The following is a 25750-nucleotide window of genomic DNA, read 5'->3' on the forward strand; positions in this document are numbered from 1 at the left end:
TCATCTTTATTGTTATATTTTACATAAAACTGTTTGCATGATCAAACGTTTTAATGTGATTGTTGCTTTCTCTTTAGTAAACAAATTTGAATACAAATGTCAGCATTGTATGTGGGAATGAGATCATCACACTAAGCAGTCATTCTAGTAGAGAAACAATGAGATATCTCTAATGAATCTCTATAGATCTGACTATTCAAAATCAGCAGTCCAGCCTAGTACGAAATCCGTGCCACATTGAAATTTTGTCTTCTGCACATATTTAATAATGTGTCATTGAACTTATTTACAGCTGAGTTATTGTTCTCTAGGGAATGTGATTGAATTCTCTGTGGTATTCGCCTCTGATTCTCCTGTGGAAAATCAGAAGATCAATCATAACTCTGAGCAAAAAGAAGATGCAGGTATTTTGTGCTGTCTACCTTCTTAAAGGAACATGATACTTAGGGGGATATCCAGTCAGCAGCACTAAAGTAGTGCTGCTAATTGATTGCGGTGGGGCTATCCAATTAGCCCGCACTTATTGTGGATACTTTTCAGGACCTGAAAATAATCCACGATAAGTGCCATTTTTACACCACCTAAATGGCGAAAACTCATAAGTCTGCAAGCCTATCACTGATCCTATGTGTTTTCATGAGAAATATCCTATTATTCTGACCAAAATAATAGGATATGGGAAAAAAAAACATCAGCGAAAAACAGGGATAATGGTGACAAATCCCTGTTTTTTTTATGCTCACGGCCAATTGGATACCCCCCTTAGACAGGTTTTTTTTAATAGAAATTATTGCTGTTTTGTATAGCTTATTTAAAAGAAGCATATAACAGTATTAGACACGACTTGGGGCCTGATTCAGAGCCGTTTGCTATTAGCGCTCGCTCGTTCAGAAAAAGGGGTGGCTATTCAAATGACCCGTTCGCTCTTTGCGGTCTGTTGCCGCCTCTATGTCTGAACGAGCGAACAAAACATGCGGTCGTTTTTTGGATAAAAACGCCCCCTAGCCGCTCGCATCATACGTCATGTCCGCTATTTATTAGATTAATCGAGTACATCGACCAGCGTATGAACTGCTCGCTATTCTTGTGGTTGGTTTTTCCTACCACAAATTTGCGAGCAATTCTGACTATAAAATAACCCAGTGACGTGGTCAGTGACGCTGCTGTATTAATTATGCACACCCATAAAACGCCCGTCTTGACCTTTAAGCACGCCTGCGTTCTGATCTCCCCTCCCCGTTTTCAAGCACCTTCCCCTGTTACCACCCACATACGCCTCCTCCTGTCACTCATATTAGCAGGCATTCGCTATTTAGCGAACAAACGATTTTCGGCCGCACTGACTGGTTCGCGCATGCGTATTACGATCCGTACGCATGCGCATTTGGGCAAACATCGCTCGGAACGAACGAGCGGCCGCTTACGAGCGGCTCTGAATCAGGCCCTTGGTTATTAGTTACTCATTGTGTATAGATCATATTTCAGCTAATTAACATGACAAACTAAGTTGTATGAAAGCTAATAATATATAGATACCTATAGTATGTCACAGTTATTATACTGGATAACGTGTATTCTAATCTTCATGTTTACAGAATGCCCAAAATAGAGCTCTTTATTCCCTGCAAGACTCAATAAATCAAGAATACAATTCATATTGGGCAAAAATGTAGAAGTCTATCCCCGGGTTCTAACACACTTCTTTTCAGAACACAGTAGATATCTAAGGGCATATTTATCAATTATCAGGAATTGGTCCCGATAATTATAATTTCTTATTGCCTCTTATCTATTGTCACAGCAATAAGATATTAAGGATCGACTGAATTGAATGCAATCACTTTACTTTCGGGTTCGGACCCCATGCGTGCTATTGTGCATGCAGGGTCGTAAAACTTTGCATGTGCGAGTGGAGAGTACAGGGGAGAGATCGTTTCAACCCCCCCTCTCAAAAATATTTTCGGAATGTTGCCCATTGGCTACAATGGCTTATGCCATCCAAAGATGGTGTTAGCTACTGGAGCTAAGTTCCAGGATGCTGTGACCATTTAGTAGCCCCCATATAATCTTATAGGGGCTACTTTTATAGTCGAAAATAGGGGACTGAAGCAGATATCAGTGATATCTCCAAAATCTGCTGCCAGATTCCATACATGTATCCTGAAGACACTTAATATTTGTGGTTAGCCCACAAAATTGTATGTTTTCGTAGGATATCTCTCTTTTATTATAAAAATATGCTTGAAATCAACATATAGATGAACAAAAAACTAAAATGGGGTGCTGGCAAGCAGGGATTTGACCAGAGAGGTGTGTTACTGATCTTCTGACAAAGGGCCTGATTTAGCAGAGAACAATAGTGCTATCACAGCTGTGATTACGCATGGAACGCAGCTGCGATAATGCTAATAGTTGAAAAGCGAACACGGGCATAGGGACACCTACTACTGCTGCCTTCTCATCTGTGTCCGACGTTGCGTGCCAGTGTAAACATTGGTAACATTGACGCAGATTGGACAGCCATGTGGCCATTGTAGCAGGTCTGACCTGTCTCAAATACTGCAGCTCTTCTGACATGCAAAGAGGTCTGATGCTGCAAAAGCAATCACAATGGTTAATTTACGTACGCCTACGGAATGGTGTTTAAACAGTCAGACACGCCAGCGTTCACCTAACCATCCCCCGTTAGAATTGCATCTGCTGCTAAATCACCACCTTACATCTATTCTGACTTTGGTTTTTAGATGTGCCTCTACAAATCATGAAATTAATGTAATAATAAGAATGTGTTTATGACCATAAAGTTCAGATTATTTTGCTTCCTTCCCACAGAAAATGATCATATCGATGTGGAAAATAACAGTTGGAATCCAGACCAAGGACAATTTACCCCAAATGAATTTCACAACCAATGTTTACCGATCATTACAGAAGAGCTGTATATGGACTTTATAAAGGCCTTATTAATGAGAATTGTAAAACCAGAAGACATCCAAACGTGGTCGGCAAAAGGTAAATTATCTTATTTTTAACACTTGTCTGTTATTTCTAAGTGCTAGTAATTTTAAGGAAAAACATTGTGACCTTACTGGTTAGTTGGATGACTTTTGTGGGTTTGCCATGTTTGCTGAAATGCACATGTAACTTGTATCATGGCCTTCAACTGCTTAAAGTGTATATTCCTCTTTCCATCACAAGTTTCTGAAGATATATTCTATAATACTGCTGAATACACTCCCTTCTTTGAATCTATACAGAACAAAATGACTAGCCCGTCTCTTGGACTTATTAGCATCTCATCGCTATGCCGTGCCATGGCCACCTTTCACCAAGAGGTTGGATAAATTATCAAATGCATACTGCAACCTAGAGCCCTATTTCACAATGGTTATGTGTCAGATTTAGAGGCAGAATGACTAAGGTGCACCTTAGCGACCCCCACTACCAAAGCCTCTCCTCCACCACCAGGAAGCTGGACCAATGTTATTTTGGTTTTACTTGCTAACATGGGCGTCGGAATGGGGTGAGGGGGGCAAGAGGGCAGCTCACCCCCCAAAAAATGTTTCAAAGGAGCAGCGGCTTTGGACTGTCAGGGGCTGTGCAGCTTTATAGTAATAGGCTGCACAGCCCCTGCACTGCATGAAGGAGGAGGTGTAATGTGCGGTCTTTGTTAAAACACCGCACATTACACTTCCTCCTCCATGCGATGCAGGGGCTGTGCAGCCTATAACTATAAAGCTGCACAGTCCGTGACAGTCAGCACCCAATGCTTAGGTAAGATGGAGGGGAGGGGAAGAGAGGGGAGAGAAGAGGGGGGGACAGCGCCGGAACAATTGTATGTTGCCCCCCAACATAAAATGTTCCGACGCCCCTGCTTGCTAATATTACATTGTCCCAGTGCAAGTCAGCATGACATATTTTTGTCTGTGTCTCCTTGCGTAATCCAGCTATAATCTGGTCCCACATGATTCTGGAGCCGCTGCATCACACTGACACTCTGTGATTTCGTCATGTCGCACGCCATAACATAGCTACACTGTGGCCCTGATTCAGAGCCGGACGCTCTGACCAGAGCGCTCGCTCTGAATCAGGGCCGTCCTATTTAAATGTGGAGCGGCCTTTTGGACGCTCGCATAGCTGTGGGTTACCACCCACAGCTTATGCGAGCGTCCATGATGATGGTCGCGATGGTCAAGACAATCGCGACCATCGGGCTTGCGACGAGACCCTGCGGTAGGGTCTCGTGGCCGCAAGCCCTGGAGTGATTACATCACTAGTGATGTCAGTGGGGCCGGACCCAGACGGTAGGCGTTCCCATGGGAACGCCTCCGTCTGGCAGCCACGCCCCCGGCACGCCCACCAAAGGGGGCGTGCTGTCAGTCACCATCGACAGCACGCCCCCTTTGGTGCGAGACCCGGAGCGACAGCTTGGCTGTCACTGTCCGGGTCTCGCGCATGCGCACGACGGACCTCCCTCCGTCGTGCGCATGCGCATTGGGGTAACATTGACCCGCTTGCGAGCGTCCTGCGCTCGCGAGCGGGTCTGAATGAGACCCTGTGAGTGGAAGAGAGGAACCTAATGATAAATCACTGCAGTGCTTGTAAAGACTAGAGAGGAAAGAGCATGAAGAGCATAAAAGAGAACCAGAGCTAATTGCGGGAGGGAGTCGATGAATAGCATATGTTAAATAATGGTGGGATAAAGGAAGCTGAAAAAAGTGTATAGTAAATGTAAAAATTAATATATATATATGTATGTATATATATATATATATATATATATATATAGGTGGTGGTGGTTTGTGATGTGGGAGAGAGCCAAGCCCAAATTGGATAATATAGGGGGGGGAACCTCTACCAAATATATAGATATACCTAGATATACTGTACATAGAGAGGGAGAGAGAGTCTTTGCATATATAGCTATCCATTGATTATACAGTCAATCTAGTGTTCACAAGGTACTTATAGGATTTATAGAATTTGCAGAATTCAAAGTTTAAACACCTAAGTTAGAACAGAATACATCATGATATCATCTCAGTGGTTGATGATTCAGGTTATATAAGCTCATTTTTGTCACTTCTATCCAGATGACGGTATGAAGGGGGTGGTGCAGGAGAGATGGAGCGCAGGGTGGTGGTGGTGGGGGGGGGGTGAGAGGACAGGATGAGCACCAGTCAGGGAGGGGGAGGTAGTACAGAACATATACACTACAAGTTGATGACAGTGTTGCCTGGCTTTTTCCTCTCTATTTTCGTCTTTCTTCAGCCTTCTACACCATTTCTTTCTCATCTCATGCCTCTGTTTTTTTCCCGTCACTCTCTTGTCCCTCTGTTGTCTCATCTGCCATGCTGTTTCTGCCCTGTCTCTCGCTCTTCTTCCCCCTATGTCTCTTAATTTTCCTGTCAACACTACTACCAGACTATGAATCAGCAGGCTCACGTGGGACCAGCAGAATGCTTGCGCAGCTGGAAGAGTAGTCAAGTCTCCCAAAGGCTGTCTGCTGCCACCCCGAAGGCTGAAAACGCGAATCATGCTGAACCATAGCCCCGCCCTACGCTTTACAAAAATACCTGTTATCATGGCATTGTATAGCGGGGTAAGGGTCACGATAACAGAATTGTGCCACCACGCCCCCCACACTACCCATTACTGCCACACCACACCTCCCGCCTCACGCACCAGGCTGCCCCCTCTTGTGTTTGTCATAGGGATGGCCATCGGTGTGGTTACCAACAATGCAATGTATGACCATCAATGTTTCACCAACCAATGGTCATTCCTGTGCTTTGACTGACTGTCCTGTGGGCAAATCAGAACCTGGAGGCAGGACTTCACGGGTGTCGGGGGTGGAGCTATGCTACGTGACCCAGCACCTTGTAAAAAAACAAAAAACATTTGGTTATGCTGTGCCATCGATGGAGGGGACCATCTGGTTCTCCCCCATTGATGGTTAAAGCATTCGACATCGGCAATAAACCATCGATGATTATGAATCCTCAATGGTCGATGGCCATCCCTAGTTTGTCAACATATTGTTTTGCAATGACAGTCTTTTTATTTCCATATAGTTTGTAGTGTCCCATATTTTGGTCTTGCTGACAATACCAAAATTTACCTCTCTTCCCTGGACCTTTCTCCCTCTGTTGCTCCCCTGTCACCTCTTGTCTGTCAGCCCTCTCCTCCTGGAGGGCACAATGCTTAATGAAATTATTTTTAAAATTGGATTTATCGTCTTTCCCTCATTAAAGGCCCCCTTATTTCTCACCCTCTCCCTCTCTGTTAACGTCTCACTCTCCTCTGTTCCCCATATTTTATATGTAGGTGTCACCATTGACTCTGATCTTTCCTTCTCACCCCACATACAATCCCTTTCACAATACTGCCATTTCCACCTCCACAATATTTCCAGAATCAGGCCCTTTCTGGAAACTACTAAAATTATCATCATTCTAATCATTTCCCGTATCGATTACTGTAATCTACTCCATTCTGACCTTCCTAAATTCCACCTTCCCCTCCAGTCTATCCTCAATTCAGCTGCCCACCCTATTTCATCCTTCTACCTCTGATTTCCCTCTCTGTCAGTAACTCCACTGGCTCCCTATTACTGTAGCTCAAAACTAAATTAAAACAAATTTCTCTCTTCTACAAAGTTCCCAACCTCACCACCACTCCTGTATATCCACAGTAGTGCAGCCAGCTTTTGACATGAGTGGGAGCGACCATGGGGAGATTGGCTCCCCAGGCCCAAGTTTTTCCCATGTGCCCCTTATTAAGGCCCATCAGACCCACAATATGCAGCTTATATGCCATCAGACTCCTCCACATGCGGGTTGGGCACAGAATGCCCCCGTTTGGGATCCCGGCGGTCAGAATCCTGATGCCGGCATCCCAACTAGCTTACCATACCGACGGCTGTAGGTACAGTAAGTATCCTAACCTAACCCCTAACCCTACCCTTAACCCTAACCCTCCCTCCCCAGTGCCTAAACCTAATCTCCTCCCCCTTGTGCCTAAATCTAACCTCCCCCTCCCCGCACTCTAACCCTAACTCTCCCACTAGTGCCTAACCCCAAACCCTGCTACTTACCTTCAGGATTCCGGCGGTTGGGATGCCAGCGCCGGTATTCTGATAAGTGTGACATTATGACCGCTGGAATCCCTCCACATGCCTATCTGTATGTCCTGTACTGTGCTGCCCCTCAACCCCCATCTGTATATTTTTTATCATTCCCCCAACCCGGTTGCTAGTGCTCTCAACACATATTGGACCTGGGGGTCTCATGCTGATATTGGAAGATCTGATTATAGGGCTGCTTGTAAGGAACAAACTCACACAAAGAAAGAGTCATTATATAATGTTCTGTGACAGCAAAATACACACACATTAACTTATCTTATGTATGCCATCCTCTAAATCGTGCCTCTCCAGTCCTGTCTACCCTGTTCTGTGGCCAGATGGCCCCCATCAGTCCTCTGTAGTACTCACTATTCCAGTTTCAATCTGTCTGGCATCATCACAACATCATTACATCACATTTGCGATGCTGCTGCGAACTTGTGAATTGGGCACGGTGTCCAAAAAGGGAATCAGTATGATTTACCGCCGGCCGCGGCTGTCCATGCCCGGCGCCCGGCTTATCTTTGATCAGTATGCCGGGTGTCGGGCTTCCAGCGTAGGTCTAATGACAGGCGTCGGAATTTCGACACCTGTCATTAGTACCTTGCCGGGATTAGACAGTCGGGAAGCCGGCGGTCGGGATTTCGTCCGTCGGCTTCCCGACTGCTTCCTCCCGAAAAGGACCCTCTCCCCTTTGTCTTCTCTACATATTTATGGTAACTGCTCACTGTAATTATGGATCTAAGTGAATTAATATAGGTCTGTATTAGTGTATACTCATGTATCGTGTTCTCATTTTATCACCTTGTATAGCACCACTTAACCTTTGTGGCGCCTTATAAATAAAAGATAATAACAATAGTACACTACTGCATCTAATTACGTGTAATTCATTGGATTTCCAGTTTCTAGACTATTTTGTATGTTATTAAAGAAATCAGAAAATATAATTCATGAGATATAATTATTATTAAATCCAGTATACATCTTTTTATCTTTTCTATGTCAGTGTATGCCATTAACTGTATTTTTAGATGCTAGTAATAAATAACTTACACAGATAAAACCGAATTTTTGTCACTAGAATATTATAACAACTATATTTTTAAATAAGTCTCTTTATAAAAATAAGAGAAAAAAAAATCATTATAATCATTGTAATTACTAATTGAAGAAAGTTCCTTCTATCATACAGTATACAGTACAATTGCAAATTAGTTGTGAGTGCATTTTACCACATTTATTATGTGTGTTGATCTAATTTAAGATTTAAGATAAATAAAAATGAATAAAACATGTTTACTGAATTATGGGAATTTTTTTGTTTTGCGTCATTTAAATAGATTTTTATGAAATATACAAAAAAATGCCAATTGTACGTTATTCTGTTTATTGAGCATTGTTTTTTTCTAATGCAGATAAGAGTAATTATATTCAGATTTACGCAAAACAACTTTTCTTTTTCCTTTTAAGAATTTGTTATCTCATGTGGACTGAATTCAATTAGAAACACCCAATCTCTGCATATTATTGCTGTGCTTGGCTCACCTTGTCGCTGGACAGGTGGTGGCCTTGCCGCTGAGCCAGAATATGTGTAATAGAATTGTACTGTAATTGAACTTCAGCTCAATACAAATATGTTTTCTCCTGCAGACTGGACTCCTCAGCAGATGGAGAATGCAGCTGTACTTTCATTTTCTTTTCAGCGTCCTGTGTTGCTAGTAGATCCTTGCTTTAAAGGGGAAGCATGGGTTCAAGATATTCTTGGTACATCTTATGGAAATGTACTCTCTTCCATAAACCTACAGGCAAGGTAAGTTGAAGTGATGTTAGGAGGTAATGGACGATGGGCAAAAGTTGCTCCTCAAAATTTTCACCTACCGTACTCCTCAATTTGTGCAGATGCTCATATATTTCTGCCCGGACATTTACATTTGTGCAGCATAATGGTTGCACTTGTGGATGAGCAGAAATTTGTACAGGCAAAGAGGAAAAGTTGGCTAGTGTAAGGCTGATTAATGGATTTCTGTCACTTTACAGCTCAGAGGCTTCAGTGGTGTAATGTCAGCAATTGGATACTAGTTGCTATTAGCTGAATGGTTACAAGTTAAAACTAAGACAGAATCAGAGACAAAGACAAAAGTCACCAGTAAGCAGTCAGGAATCTGATTCTGCTAACCAAAATGATGATCCAGGGACAAGACAGGTTATGGGAGTTCAGAACTGGAGTTGAAGACAGACAAATCAAGGGACCGCCCAGAAGGTGAAACAGCAGAGCCAGGAAAGCAGGAAAAGCCAGACCAGAGTGCAAACACAATAATCAGGCACTGGTGCTGTAGTTTTCCGTCCCTTTATACCCCCCATCAGTGGCGCATTTATTATGGGTGCAGGGTGTGCGGTGCACACGGGCCCTTGGGTTCACTGCACACCCTGCACCCATATAATATCTACCTCTCCGGAGTCCCACGTCGGCGCCGGTGTCAACCCTGTAAAAACGCTGTCGCCATTTTCCCTTTATTTTGCGAATGGTCTCAGGATGCGTTACTGTTGGCATGAAACAAGACTGATGGTAGCGCTCACCTTTCCTTCTCCAGACAAGCGTTTTTCCAGATGCCCCAAACAATCTGAATGGGGATTCATCAGTGAAATTAACTTTACCCCAGTCCTCAGCAGGCCAATCCTTGTACCTTTAGCAGAATATCAGTCTGTCCCTGATGTTTTTTCTGTATTAATGATGTCAGAAAGTCTGTTTTTGTTATTGCTCAGCTTTAAGTTGACAGATCAGGATGAAACAAATTGCAGTTTTTTTCTTGGAGTTTCCACTACAAAATGATGCAGTTTTCATAAAAATCGGTTCAGTAGTTTGCGCGCCAACTTGGAACAAACAGACAGATACAGCATTCTTATTATATAAGTATAAATGTAGGTGCAATGCTCAACCGTGTATGCAGCGTATATACACACGAGAGCACCAGACGAGGCAGCCATCTTGGGCGCACCACATACTGTAGGTTCCAATGTGTGAGATAAGCACTACATGAAACTAAGACATATACTGGTAAATGAAAAGTGTCTAATACAATACGCACTACATAAATAGTTCCACATGTTGTTCATCCTGCCCAAGAAAGTACCAGTCGAAGCCACCATCTGGGACGCGTTATATAGGTTAAAGTTGGCAGGATGAGCAATTAGAAGTATAACATACAGTGGGGGATTACAGGAAGAAAATATATAGATATAAACACAGGAAAGGGACCATGTTGTGCTGGTATGGATAGATATGAAAAGCAGTCAGTGTACTGCAGGAAGAAATACATGGTAACAACAGAATAATAACAAAAGACACATAATCAAAAATAAGTGAGGACAAATTGCAAAAAATTGTGATATTACATATTGTTATGCAGTGATGGGAAGAATTACCAGGGGAATTTGCAAGATGGTGGAGTAGTAACATCCCTGAGGTGCAGTGCTTGAGAAGTTGTTTAATTTGAGGTTAGCGAGTTTTTGCTCCTATGTCTAAAAACATGACCAAATAATTTGCTGAATGTAAAAAAAAATAATAATGTGTTTCTGGATTATGTCATGCGCTATGGTATCTTAAATTGTCAAACTGCTTCCCTCTGTTACCCCTTTGTTTTTGATCAGGCAAGACAGCAGTATCCTGGCACCAATTGAAAAGACCATTTTGTCTGGCGGACCACTTATTCTAAACAACTACTGCAACAAATGGGACGACTTATTGATGCCACTCATTGATCACTGTTGTGCTGCTCATGACAGAAGCAGTGAACAAGGTAAGTTTAATCTTATTTTAGTAGTGTACATGTTTCAATGCTGTCATGTGTTTCAAATTTTATGGGCCACATGACCCTGGGCTAAAAATAAATAAGAGCCTATTGTGAAAAGGAGGTGTGACCGGTGCCCCAATGTCTCCATATACAGTATATGTAAATAATGCATCATTTTGTAAAGAATATAGAAATACAATTTTAATAATATTTATAGCCGACCGTGTGGCCATCTGGTGCTGGTCATCATCATGCTGTCATGAAGATGGACCTATTTTTATGTGGAGACCTGGAACTGTACTCTCATCCGTCCCATTGTTACTCTGGTCCTGAGTGGAGACCCTCCTCTTTAAGGCTTTGTGTTATTTCTTCCTCTCTATTATATTAAGATTTATGTATTTTTTTTTCTGCCAACTGGAAAGAATAAGATATTTCAACCAGAAACTTTTCAATTCTATCGGATCCTTTATCAAGTGAAACAAAAACAATTCAGGCGCTAACTCACAATAAAATACTTCTATTAACTGCAGCTCCTATAATAAGTAAATACTGCAACCCTTAGCATCTAGGCCAAAAAACACAGAAATTGGAGCGCTGTAAGTAAACTCAATAAATATATATTTAGTAATTACATATCATGTTGTTAAACACATGACTAGTGTATGTAACAAGTGCAAATATAAAAAGAATACAGAAAAATATGGTGCTCTTCATCAACCAATTACATCAATGCTATTCTACACGGCAGCTCCCACACAGGTATCCTTGTAAGCTTACACAGGCTTGTTATATGCCAGCTTTTAATGTCTTTCCTGTACTTGTAACTGTATTTGCATTTGTTTTCAGTAAAGATTTTTTTTTATTAAACAAGCTTCACTATTATGTGTCCCCTCTCTTTCTGTTTATTACACACACACACATACATACATACACGCATACACACGCACACACCCACACGCATATAATTAACTTTTAAATATATTTCACCAGCTTTACAAATATATGTATTTTATACTGTTTTACACAACAGAATCATGTCTCGTGTTTCCCTGACCTCGCCTTAGGTTAGTGGCGTCACGGTTTGATAGGCGTACCGCCCCCGTCAACTCACCACCTGCCACTGTCTCCGGAAAAGTTGCTTACTGTATATGGCACTAGCATATTCCGTTGTAAACTGTAAATTCGGTACATTTTTAATCGATGATTATAATAACTGTTTACTTAGACATATTTTCATATGGATTGCTTACAAGTAAATTTATAATTTCCCATCACTATGTAACTAATGTATGTTAAGTGCCATCTTCACCTACAATGTATTTTTTTGGATGAATATTTTACATTCTGTAGTTGTTGTAAACACCAATTGCATTTAGCCAGTCTGCAGGAGGACAGAGACATTTCCAGAAGTTGTTGTTAGCAATCTACTGTTAATGGCATAAAAGCAGATTTGTGAGGGATAAAGCTAGCAGAGAGCTATATCATCTTTATCGCAATCATTAGAGTTTGATGGGCTAATATGCTTTACTACTTCTCAGAGTAGCTTCCTAAACGTGTAATGGCAGCATAACTTGAAATAGTGTTTTGCTACTTTTTACAGTGTCCAAGTTGTTGCAGATTCTCAATAATATAATTAGTTTAAAATTACATGTTCAACGCTTTTAATTTTCAGAAATATTACAGTATACTCCAAAGGAACTCATAATAGGTAGTCATATTTTATGTTGCATCTTTATTCTTTTATTAGCCTATAATTTATAATGGAGTGTTTGCAAATAGTTTTTGTTCTTTATTCCTGTAGTTTTCTACTGTAAAGTACATAATAAAGTTGGAAATTATTTTTAAAAGATTGTATTCTGCTCTTTAACATACCCACCTGTAAATCACAATTCATTTAGTGGCTTTGGGAAAAAAAAAAAGTTGAAAAACAGTTACCAATCAGAGGGAGATTCACTAAAGTGCATAGTGGGCCAGATTTGGAGATGGACGCTAATTACACAGCCAACTTTGTATGCAGAGGCTGTGTGATCATTTGATAATGCCGCTGGACAGGGGCAGTTTTAGAGAGGAGAAAGCCCTTTTGCAGACTCTGGGGGAGATGTACTAAGCTCTGGAAAGTGATAAACTACCAGCCACTCAGCTCCTAACTGTCATGTTACAGGCTGTGTTTGAAAAATTATAGTTAGGAGCTGATTGGTTCATACTTATCCCTCTCCAATTTATCACTTTCCAGAGCTTAATACATCTGCCCCTCCGTCCTCACTGGTAGCTCATGTAGACTCTGACTTGATGCCAGAATCTACTTGCCGCTGGCAGACACAGAACTCCAGAGACTGTGGAGAGGTAAGTATAACTATATATGGGTGCACAGCCTGCACTCATTATAGATATGCCATTGCCGCAGGAGGCGTCTTGTGTAAATAGACGGCGCCTGTTGGCTTCTGTGCTTCGCTGCTATGTCCAGAGATGCAGCATCAGATCACTTACATGAACATCACTCATCTGAGTAACCTTCAGGTTACTATGGATGGCTGTTTTCACGCAGCTAAAGCCAGTGAAGCTGCATCCAAGAACTCAGCCACTGGCTTCGACATGCCCAGAAAATGGGGTCCGACACACCGATCCTTTCTGGGACGCTGTCTGACAATGCCCTCGCTCCTCCCCAAAACTACATCTGGGCACTGTGAGTGAGCTCACAGAAGGAGAACAGCACATGTGCAGAACAGATCCTGCGCATCAGCAGCTCTATAAATATCAGAGTTGTGTTTAAAGTGGGTTTTTGTAAAACTCTGAATCAGACCCAGTGTTTGGTGGTTTTACCATTCAATTTACTAAAGGCAAATCTGTACATCAAACCACATTATTTCAAAGCGCCAATTTTCAAGTAGACTTCTCCCTTTTTAAAACCTGTAAAGAATACCAATTATGCAATGTATGAAGCTGAAGTTTACAAAACAGCACATCATACTGGCAGTAAAAGGCATCTCTATAGATGTGTTTCTGATAAGTGAGAACTGAAATGGCATGCAGTCTGAGCCATCTAGCAGGCACACAGCATGTATGTGGGTGAACCACTGCAGTGCGGTATTTGCTCAGTTTAGCCACTGCCACCTTGCACCTATCTTTTTAGACTCCTGTTTAATTACTTACATGATTGACAAATCTAGATTTTAAAAATTTCGCACCCCCAGAGTTGGATGTAGCCCGGGATAAGAAAATTGCTTTTAGGGTTAAGTAATATAATGCAAATAGTACACACACAGTAACCAAACGTAGCATGGTTTTAATCAGTCCAATGAAAAGTTTGACTAATTCTGGTTGCATAATATTGGTACAGCAGTAAAATGATAATTCCTGTTTTGTTAATGGGAAATGACCTATACAATAATTAAGTTTATTAAATAATGAAATAGTGTGGCTTTGTTTTTCTATATAATATGTATCACGTGGTTGAATTTTAAGAGTAACTGCGTTGCTGTTTGTTCTAGGTTCCTCTTCCATTATCTCTTTCAATGGACATAGACTTCTATGTGCTGATCACTTCAAGCTCTACTTAGCAGCCTATGAGTTGGAGCCCTGTCTCAACACTGAAATAATTTCAGGAACAACCATTGTTAATTACAATTTTTCTGAAGGAAGTCTGCTAGAGCTGCTAATGAGGAGAGCTTTTGCAATAGTCCATCCAGATCTATATAGCCAGTTAATGGTAAGTTGTCAAAGTATTGAGAATAGAAGATAACATACTAGTAACTGTTTCTGACAGTTCTTGGGATTTATGGTTGTTTGTTTAGAGTTTAAAGTACAGTTTATTAATGTCTTTACTTTAATCTTTTTAAAAGTTCATCATCCCACCAAGTTTGTGACACCTTATCACAACTTGCAATATATTATCACAAAATGTTTTTGTTATTTGTTTTTTTGTTTTTCAATAGATTTCACTCAAAGCCACCCTATTCAAGATATGTCCAGCCAGAAGGATAGTTAAATTAGGAAAGTAAAAATAGGACATACATAAAACATGGACATGCAGGGTAGAAATAATAAATGCAGACATTATAACAAAGGTCAGGGAGGGCCCCACTCTAATTAGAAGAGGGCACATTGAAAACAAGAGGAGCGAGTGTGGCTCAGGGGGATATTTATTGCGTGTTCTTAGAAGTACAGCCATAGCCAAAAGTTTTGAGAATGACACAAGTATTGGTTTTCACAAAGTTTGCTGCTTCAGTGTTTTTAGAACTTTTGTCAGATGTTATTATGTATACTGAAGTAAAATTAAAAGCATTTAATAAGTGTCATAGGCTTTTATTGACAATTACATTAACTTTATGCAAAGAGTTAATATTTGCAGTGTTGACCCTTCTTTTCAAGACCTCTGAAATTCGCCCTGGCATGCTATCAATCAACTTCTGAGCCACATACTGACTGAAGCACACCCATTCTTGCCTAGTCAATGCTTGGAGTTTGTCAGAATTGGTTGGTTTTTGTTTGTCCACCTGCCTATTGAGGATTGACCACAAGTTTTCAATGGGATTAAGGTCTGGGGAGTTTCCTGGCCATGGACCCAAAATTTTGATGTTTTGTTCCCCAAGCCACTTAGTTATCACTTTTGCCTTATGGCAAGGTGCTCCATCATGCTGGAAAATACATTGTCCATCACCAAACTATTCTTGAATGGTTGGGAGAAGTTGCTCTTGGAGGATGTTTTGGTACCATTCTTTATTTATGGCTGTGTTCTTAGGCAAAATTGTGAGTGATCCCACTCCCTTGGCTGAGAAACAACTCCTCTCATGAATGGTCTCAGGATGCTTTACTGTTGGCATGACACAGGACTGATGGTAGCATTCACCTTTCCTTCTCTGGACAAGCGTTTTTCCAAATGCCCCAAACAATCTGAAAGGGGATTCATCAGAGAAATTAAATTTACCCAAGTCCTCAGCAGTCCAATCCCTGTACCTTTTGCAGAATATCAGTCTGTCCCTGATGTTTTTCCTGGAGAGAAGTGGCTTCTTTGCTGCCCTTCTTGATACCAGACCATCGTCCAAAAGTCTTCGTCCTGTGTCATGCCAACAGTAAAGCATTCTTAGACCATTCATGTGTGGGGTTGCTTCTCAGCCAAGGGAGTGGGGTCACTCACAATTTGCCTAAGAACACAGCCATGAATAAAGAATGGTACCAAAACATCCTCCAAGAGCAACTTCTCCCAACCATCCAAGAACAGTTTGGTGATGGACAATGCTTTTTCCAGCATGATGGAGCACCTTGCCATAAGGCATAAGTGATAACTAAGTGGCTCGGGGAACAAAACATCAAAATTTTGGGTCCATGGCTAGGAAACTGCCCAGACCTTAATCCCATTGAGAGCTTGTGGTCAATCCTCAAGAGGCAGGTGGACAAACAAAAACCCACAAATTCTGACAAACTCCAAGCATTGATTAGACAAGAACGGGCGGCCATCAGTCAGTATGTGGCTGACAGCATGCCAGGGCGAATTGCAGAAGTCTTGAAAAAGAAGGATCAACACTGCAAGTATTGACTCTTTGCATAAACTTAATGTAATTGTCAATAAATGCTTTTGGCACTTACGAAATGCTTGTAATTTTACTTCAGTATACCATAGTTACATCTGACAAAAAGGTCTAAAAACACTGAAGCAGCAAACTTTGTGAAAACCAATACTTGTGTCATTCTCAAAACTTTTGGCCATGGCTGTAGAGATGCTTCCCTTAGCAACCAATCAGATTGTAGCTATTATCTTCTAGTAGGTGCTAGATAAATAAGGAGAATCTGATTAGTTGCTATGGGCTACATCTCCACTTCTAAAAACCCGCACTTTAGTAAATATACCCCTCAGAGTGGAGATTGGGGCAATTGTGAGGATGCATTAGTGTGGCTAGTATAGCTTTAAATAGACTAAGCTCTAATAAAGCAATGGGTTTCCAGAGAGCGCTTCAAGATTTGAAGGCTTCAGGAGCGACATGGTAAGGAATCCCATATGGGAGTAGCAGCATGGGAGAAGTCTTGTAGGCGGGAATGAGAGGTGGTTACTAGAGATAAGGCAAAGCATAATGTAGGTCAGCGATAGAACTAAGAGGGTGAATGGAATCGTATTTTGAGAAGAGATGTCAGATGTATGAAGGGGGGTGATATTGAGGGTTTTGTACGTATCAGTGAGTGATTTGAATAATGTTCTGGAAGAATATTATCTTTTTATCAATTATAACATAATCTACATGATAATTTTAGAAGGTCTGTCCCATCTCCTCAATGCGTGCGCCCCATTGGCTCCCACTGTAAGGAAGCTGGGACAACCTTAGGAGAGCAGGACCGGTCACCAGGATAAGTATGGGAGTGGGGTGGGACAAAGTGACCTTGGGATGGAGCCGCGACAGAAGGGGAGAAATGTAGAGCAGGGGGGGCAGAGACTAAGGTGACTAGGTATATGCAGAGGAGTAGCGTGGAGCCATGGCGCCCAGAGAAAGTGCATGTCATAGCGCCCCCCTCCCCCTGTACTGAACTGTGCCAGTGGGGTATGGCCAGTCTGTAGGGGAATACTGAAGTGAAGAGAAAAACAGCAAATATTGACAGTATCACTCTGGGCGTTGAGGTCTAATTGGGGGAATAGTATGATTTGGTGATCTGACATTAAGAAATAGCTCATTTGGCACTGCTTTATTTATGTATAGCACCTAGGATCTGACTTTTATGTCCTTTGAATCATTGTTATTAGTCAATGGAGGAGATTGTATGATATATTCTGATCATTTAACTTAAATTGACAGAGTACATGTGCTAGAGTGAAACTCTACAGGGTGCACAGCTTATTACTGCAATTACTAGCCCCAAGCAGCTTTCACTGGAGTGGGAACACCTATAGGAAGCTCCCTTCTTTACTATGCTCCTACTTTGCAAATTTACATTGCACCTATATTAATATGAGAACTACTAATCATGTTCTGTCTACCATCATAATTATTAGTCCAAGTCTCCTAATATTTTTTAAAAGACTTTTCAAATAACACTGTGTGGTCATTCATGGGAACACCTCCATTACTTTAAATAGCAAAGCAGTGACTCTTTTTAAACTCATACCTTATTACTGAAGTTTAAGATTTTACCTCGGATGTGTAACTGTTAAGTCCATTGAAGCACAATGAATGAATGAGGAGAGAAGGAGGGAGGGGATCAAAGAGGAGAGGGGAGAGGAAATTGCTAATAAGAGGGGAGGTGACAGAGGCCAATTTGAAAGGAGAGGGGAAGGGCAATGCCAATCAGAGAGGGCCAGTGACAGAAGCCAATAAGAAAAGGAGAGGAGAGGGGCAAAGCCAATCAGAGGGCCAGTGACAGAAGGCAATAAGAAAAGGAGAGGAGAGGAGAGGAGCAAAGCCAATCAGAGAGGGCCAGTGACAGAAGCCAATAAAAGAGGAGAGGAGAGGGGTGGTGACAGAAGCCAATAAGAAAGGAGTGAACAGCGGTAAAGAGCCAATTACAGGGTAGAGAGGGGAGGGAATTAAAGAGGTGTGAAGTAAATGTAATCAATTTGACAGGAAAGGGGAGGTGAGAGAAGATGATCACAGAGGAGGGAGGGCCAGAGGGGAGGCAATCTGGGAAGCTTGAGGGAGCATGAAATGTAGAAACGGATCTCAGATTCGTAACTTATTTAGCATATAGAGCAAACAAACCGAGATAAAACAAACAGGCAGCCTTCACTGTGCAGCGCCCCATAAATTCCGGAACCCTGGATGGCGCCCTCTGTCCATTTTGGCGCCCGGAGCTCATGCAGCACTGGAACCATCCTCGCTACACCCCTGAGTATATGACAGGTCATTGTACTAGTTACCAGTAATATTGGTTACCCGCATCACTAAAATGCATGGATAATAGCAACATAAAAAATACTGCAGTTTTTATGAGACTGCTCTGTGTGCCATTCATCAGAACAAAAAATTACCTTCTTCCTAATCTCTACTGATAAAGGGGCCATTTCATTGTTTTCACCAATAACATTCTGCTCTGACAACAGAGATTGTATGATAGAGGAGGAATGTAAGCTTTTTTTTCAGTACTATACAAGCCACAATATCTGTACTTGTATGGTACTGAAGTCTTACTGCAGTCTTGAAGAGCATATAATGAATGTCACCACCATTGGGTACAGCTGATGGTGACACTGTGAATCTGTCGTGGGTGTGATGATGGAACTGTACCATGCTGACAGTGGCTTATCTATAATGAGTTCAGGGTGTGTGGTGCACGTGGGCCCCTGGACCAACTTGTCCAGGGGTCCCACACCACACACACTGCACCCACAGACCCTCCAACATGACCCCTTTCAACAGGTACAAAGCGTCCTGCACCTGGACTTCCCATCTAATTAGTTCAACACAGGTGACTGCAATCAGTGGGAAGTCCAGGAGAGGAGCATTTTATACCTGTTGGAAGGGGTCATATTGCTCAGTACAGAAATCACCGGGAAAATGACATAGGTGCCATGTTTCTGGAGGCCACACAAGCAAAGTAGACAAGTAAAGTCTACTCGCAACTGTGTCGTGGAGAACAGAGGGCCTGATTCAGAGCCGGACGCTATTTGCGCTCGCTCGTCCAGAAAAAGGGGCTCATAGGCAAACGCAGGGGGGGTTTCCGTCTGCCTGGAAACCCCCCTTCCCAGCCCACACCATGATCACAATAGAAATAGTACTTTAATGGAATGTTACTAGTGCTGCATGTTCTTCTCAGTATCATAAATGAAATAATTAGCACCACCTGTGGATCTTTTAACATGTATCAGCCAGTAATAAATACACCAGTGCACCGATTTGGAAAACATGCACTGTTAGGGATGCACTGCTATAGAGCCCAATATTTACATATATGTCCAGGCCAGTGCTAGGTTCTTCTGCTGCTCCCCCAGACCCCTGGACTTGCTCTCATGCCCTGGAATGGTGTCCACATCTAAAATAAAAACATTCAGCTCAGATAGGATGACCCTACTGCTGTATTTAATGGCTTACTGTGATTGCTGGTCCTGTATATGCTGGAATTATGACACACAATGCACTTCGTATGACGCAATTTAAAGCTGAATAAGTGGTAATTATGCCCTCTTCATGGATTGGCCACACTCACTCTAAAATCAGGCATTTGGAAACCCCCCTTTAGAAATCCTGCGTTTGCCACTGGGGCTGGCTATTTAAATTGACCGTTCGCTCTTTGCGGTCTGTTGACGCCTCTATATCTGAACGAGCGAACAAAACATGCAGACTTTTTTTGTAAAAAACGCCCCCTGGCCGCTCGCATCATACGTCATCTCCGCTATTTATTAGATTAATCGAGTACATCGAAAGGCGTCTGAACTGCTCGCAGTGCTTGTGGTTGGATTTTCCTACCGCAATCATGCGAACAGTTCAGGCTAAGAAACAACCAAGTGACGTGGTCGATGACGCTGCTTTGTTAATTATGCACACCCTTAAAACGCCCTTCTTGACCGTTTGGCACGCCTGCGTTCGGATCACCACTCCCCGTTTTCAAGCACCTTCCCCTGTTACCACCCACAAACGCGTCATCCTGTCACTCAAATTAGCAGGCATTCGCTATTTTGCGAGCACACGATTTTCGGCCGCACTGACTGGTTCGCGCATGCGTACTAAAACCCATACGCATGCGCAGATGTGCGAACATCGCTCGGAGCGAACGAGCGGCCACTTACGAGCGGCTCTGAATCAGGCCCAGTGAGTGCCCTTCGGAGGTTTCACACAGACCCCACCTCATCTGCCCTTGCATGCCAGATTAGACATTATTACTTATCTATAGACAAATATTTCTGAGCAAGTAAAATATTCAATTGCTTGAAAAATAGATTGAAGTTTATGGACATCAGGTTTTATCATCGGTTTAACAATTTTCTGTTGGGCAAAGATCCCAGGCTGAAAAAGAGTTTCTATTTACCAAACAATGATGTTTAGCACATTAGACCAATGTGCAAAATAACCTTACATGAAATAAATAGTGTACTGTACAGTAAGTACACAGAATATGGCGTACTATTCCCACCACCCTACTTTACCTGCAATGTTAGATATATCTGGTATCCTGTATCCAGACAATGTGTAAGATACTTAGGTACTGCACATCACACCAATGTTGATATATGTATGTTTTTACTTGGCAGGAAATGGCAAACTTAATCTTAAAACACCAGCAAGGTTTAAAACAACTGGAAAAGAAATGTAGAGAATGTTTTATTTCTCCAGGACTAAACAATGTTTACGACAATGTCAGTATTATTACACTTTCAGAGGAAAAGAAAAAAGTAAGACCTATATGGAATATTCAATATCTATACATATATAAGTACATACAGAGGGTTTTATTTATCAAGAGGCCTTTTTCAAAACGGGCACATTTTTTGCTGTGGCAATAGTATTAAATACAAAATATGTCTGGTTGTGCACCTATTATTGCCTCTGTAACCAGTTAACTAGCGCTCCGTCGCCTGGCATTTAAAGAGGAAATCTGTTCCGCAAACGCATAGAATGGATCGCCTCCTTCTTCTATGTCCCATAATTGTTTATTGACCATGGGAAGGGTACTGTACATATAAAATTACACATTAAAAGGGAATGGGGGGGAGGGGTTGCCACTGTGAGGACCTATGGACACTGGTTATGCTACTAGGGATCTACTACCACTACGTGTATGTGTGTTGGGGGGGGTCAGGAGGTAATGCCTCTGGCCAGAGCCGTAACTAGACTTTTTGGTGCCGCGTGCCAGAAAGAGCATTGGCATCCCCCTCATTTTTCAAAGGGACATAATGCACCCAAAAAAGGGCCAGGGAAGAGATAGGAGAGGCCAGGAGATGCTGGGGATGAAATAAGAGGAAGCTACAAGCAAGAATGATAATAAACAGATATTTGACAGGCCCAAACAGTGCCCCCTGCCCTGTGGTGCCCTGTGGCATGGCACCGGCCTCACCACCCTAGCTACTGGCCCTGCCTCTGGCAATCTATTGCTACTGTGGGTAGGAGGTTATGTTGTAATGGGGGCCTATGGACATGGGGGGGCTGAAATACCCCCTAGGCATTATTATTTTCAATAAAATATTTAAATTAATTTTTTACAAATAAAAGTTCTAAATTTAATTATGTAAAGAAAACCCTGACAATTTCTGAATGTATTTTGGGGAAAAATTTTTTAGTCAGTTAAGTGGTTAAATGCCCAAAAAGGAATGAAAAGCCTCAGAAAATCCACAGTTTTAAAAATGCCATTTAATAAATAAACCACCAAGAGATATTGACTACAGTACTTTTCAACAATGTGTGTAAAAATAGTACATTTATTCATATTTATACATTGCAATCGGTGGATTAGTGATAGACAACACAAGCTTACACCAATACAACGTAGACTATTTAATCAACAGATTAGTTTGCTTGTCATTAAAACAGAAGCATCGCTAACACTAACACTGTATTCTTTTTAAGATTTCAATAGAGCTTGAAAAGGCTAAAGCACAAGTCAGTGACCTGCTGCAAGTGAGAGAAGCCCTGTACCCGCTGGCCCAGCGAGGAGCCCTCTATTATTCCATCTTGAAGTCTCTGCGATCTCTTGCTGATGAATATGACTTTACCTTAGAGTTCTTCCTGAATCTCTTTGACCACGCCACTGGAACAAAAAGTGGCCTCAAAGATTTTACTCAGGTATGACATCATAACTAATTTTACATCACTGGGAATTAAAGCACAAGAAATTCAGTCTAATTATTTTCGATGATGTTGGTAATATAAATAAGGTCCCATACTGTACCGTCACAACCTTCATGGGTATTATTGGTTTTTAAATGGCAAGTGACTGTGTAAGCCCACAAGCAGCTTTGCAATTCCGTCCTTGCAAATATTCAAATACAGCAAGATGTGTCTGACACCCCCTGCTGCATTTGTGATCCCAGCACTGCGACAGTTTGTTGTGATGGTAGTCGGCGTCGGCCAGCTGAGTAAGCCTGCGCAGGTTGGCCGGCTTACGAGGCCAGGACACTGCTTCCGTGGATACAGATCCTGGCCTTGCCACTCCTGGAAAATGGGGGCGACAGGGCCCCGTTTCCGGGAACACCGGCCACTCCCCCTTAAATGTCAGTCAGGCAGAGGCATAGCACGGGCTGCGTGCAATCACGCAGGACCTGATCAGCGCATGAGCTGAACACGTACTGCGCACGTGCAGATTCCCGATAATTGGCAATCTGTGTTAAGCATTGCACGCTGAATCATCCCCTTTGTTAAATCGTTTGACTGTTTGTACACGCACTTTTTTACATTGTAATGTTATTGTTGCATAGGTTGTTGTGTTGTCTATAAATTCATTGCCCCATATAAAGTGCACATAAATGGTGCATAATGTATTTTGAATTTTCGGTGCATGTACCATGATTTATTAACTTTTTTGGAATATGTTTACATAACTTTTACTTCAATCATTTTTGTGTAGGCTTATAACATACGTGTTTTCAGTAGTCATGTAAAATATGGGTATATGTGGAAATAGAAAGAAAAACAATTTACATTTTAATACATAAGCATTATGCTCAGTACTATTTGTTAAGTTCACTGAATTATAGCCCTTGTCAAATGCTTTTTATTAAGAGTATAATCCAGTGCTTTACTCTATTCATGTATCACTACCGAATAGAGAAAATAATAAAATGATACCTTTTGTGACAGATCCTAAGTGATAAACTCTGCCACAATATAGGGATATGAGGGTTTCTGAGATGCAAATATTTCCTAGCCATTATGTGTGCACTCAGATGATAAGATCGCTATCATTCTCTCTGCACACAAGATCATTGTGAAGCGCACTCTTGGTTCTCTTCAGTAATGTGCAAACAGGGTACATGAATAAAATGTCATCCACTGACACTGATGAAACCTTAAGAATATAAGGTGGAGCTGTGAGCAGTGAGACTCAAACTGTGAAATGACTGCTTTATGCTAAGTTACCAGTACCACCAATATCTCTTTTCAGGTACCCTATATACTGCAGAATTATTGATTATACCTACAGTATAGTATACATGCTTGTTCTATATTAATGTTTTACTTAAAAAGGCTCCATGAAAAAGCTCTCCTTAGAAATGTTTAGCTCAGTGCTCCAGTGTAAAAATTACTTCTGTAGTAAGCCAACCTCAGAGTATTGGTTTTATTAATAAAAAAGAATGTCACCTTTTTCTGATGATATTCATAACTGTTACAATGCTATTAGGCACTAGGGGCCTAATTCTGAGTTGCATATAATTTTGTTGCAATTCTACATGCCTACAGCGATCTGGGGCATATGTATCAAAGCTTGATGTGAGATAAAATTGTGAGATATATATCACCAACCAATCAGCTTCTAACTTTTGCAGGCTGTGTTTAAGAAATGATAGTTTGGAGCTGATTGGTTGGTGATATATATTTCACAATTTTATCTCACATCAAGCTTTGATATATATGCCCCTAAGTGTTATGCTATCCTGGTTTGTAGGCATCTTTGTGATGGCATGATCCCACAAGAACAGCCATCATCACTATCAAAGGCACACCTGTCCCATGCTAGATGCAGAATATATGACTGTATAAGGCATGGGCTGTGCATACACATTACTCAAGATAGGTCGTAACTCTGAGTACGCACTCACAAAATGCCCACGGGACATTTCTCTTGTGCACAAATGCCCAATTGCCACCTAGCAGTGTACTAAAAATTGCTAGATGCGGTAGCATTTGGACATGCATGTCACTCAAAATAAGGTCTTAGGTGTCCTGGCCAGCCAGTAAGAGTGAAATCAAGAAAACTTACATGATTTACAAGACCACAAAAAGAGATCAGGTGGCGCTGCATAAAGTAATTAGACCATAAATATCATAAAAATCCACAATAGATTATATATATTTAATACAAGCCTTTTATTATATTGTTTGCCTACATTAAACTAAGACACATAAATAAGTACCACAGATACTGCAGGTACATAGAAATAGCAGATATCAGATGAAACTAAACTTACCAGCTGGGAGATACTATGTTATAACCCACAAATAAAGTCACAGTTCATGTGGCTAGGAAAGGATGGCCAGCTGATATAATGTATCTAGGGGCAACTGGAAATTGCTGTGGGTGTTAAATAAAATACAGTGCAGAATGTTCCGACAGTTCCAAAGGCAATGCACATCCCAAAGGGGTTTAAAAGCAACAGTGAGAACATACACGGAGAGAAGGCTGCTCATCCGTAAGTCAGATGCTCCAGACGATTCGCTCACTGGCTTGGTAGGGCCATGCTCCAGTCGGGTCGCAAATGTACTATTTTACAAAGCAAGCAGAAATCACAAGAGGTGCTGGATAAATGCCGACTGTATATAAATTGCTGCCGCAACTTCAGAGAGATTACTGGTAGCAGGCGTAATACAAATTGTTTGGATAAATGGTAAAGGTGGTAATCACCCTCTATTACAGACACCCCAAATCTGGTTCCTCTGTTAACCTTAAGTCATTTCACAACTCTCAGCAGCTTTACAAGACATTCCAAATCATTATTCACCAATTTATAAAATCAAAAATAGAATTAGGAGATTTAAAAATCAGGAGATTTAAAAATCTATATCATATGGTCTGTCCCATCTTCATCATGCACAGTCTAAGTTGGAACGTCACTCCACTCAATGGCTTCCTCTGCCCCGACGGCCAAACCTGACAAGCCTACTGCTGGGGGTTAACATATAAAACAGGGGAACTCTGCATTACAACCACACAATGTGAGCTGGGGGGATCCATTGTATGAGGTGTCCAAATTACTAGTTATTTA

General features: G+C 41.6%; 1 protein-coding gene across 1 annotated transcript in view; it reads left to right on the forward strand.

Moving 5' to 3' along the window:
* Positions 1-25750, forward strand: part of LOC148507539 (uncharacterized) — a 662982-nt gene that overhangs the window by 357250 nt on the left and 279982 nt on the right. The window contains exons 72-78 of the mRNA XM_088445856.1: positions 312-404; positions 2833-3012; positions 8780-8939; positions 10778-10926; positions 14409-14626; positions 21086-21226; positions 22398-22613. Coding sequence (XP_088301982.1) covers positions 312-404; positions 2833-3012; positions 8780-8939; positions 10778-10926; positions 14409-14626; positions 21086-21226; positions 22398-22613 — 1157 coding nt within the window. The remainder of the gene's footprint in view (positions 1-311; positions 405-2832; positions 3013-8779; positions 8940-10777; positions 10927-14408; positions 14627-21085; positions 21227-22397; positions 22614-25750) is intronic.

Source organism: Taudactylus pleione, unplaced genomic scaffold, assembly GCF_031769625.1.
Source record: "Taudactylus pleione unplaced genomic scaffold, aTauple2 ptg000391l, whole genome shotgun sequence".
NCBI lineage: Eukaryota > Metazoa > Chordata > Amphibia > Anura > Myobatrachidae > Taudactylus > Taudactylus pleione.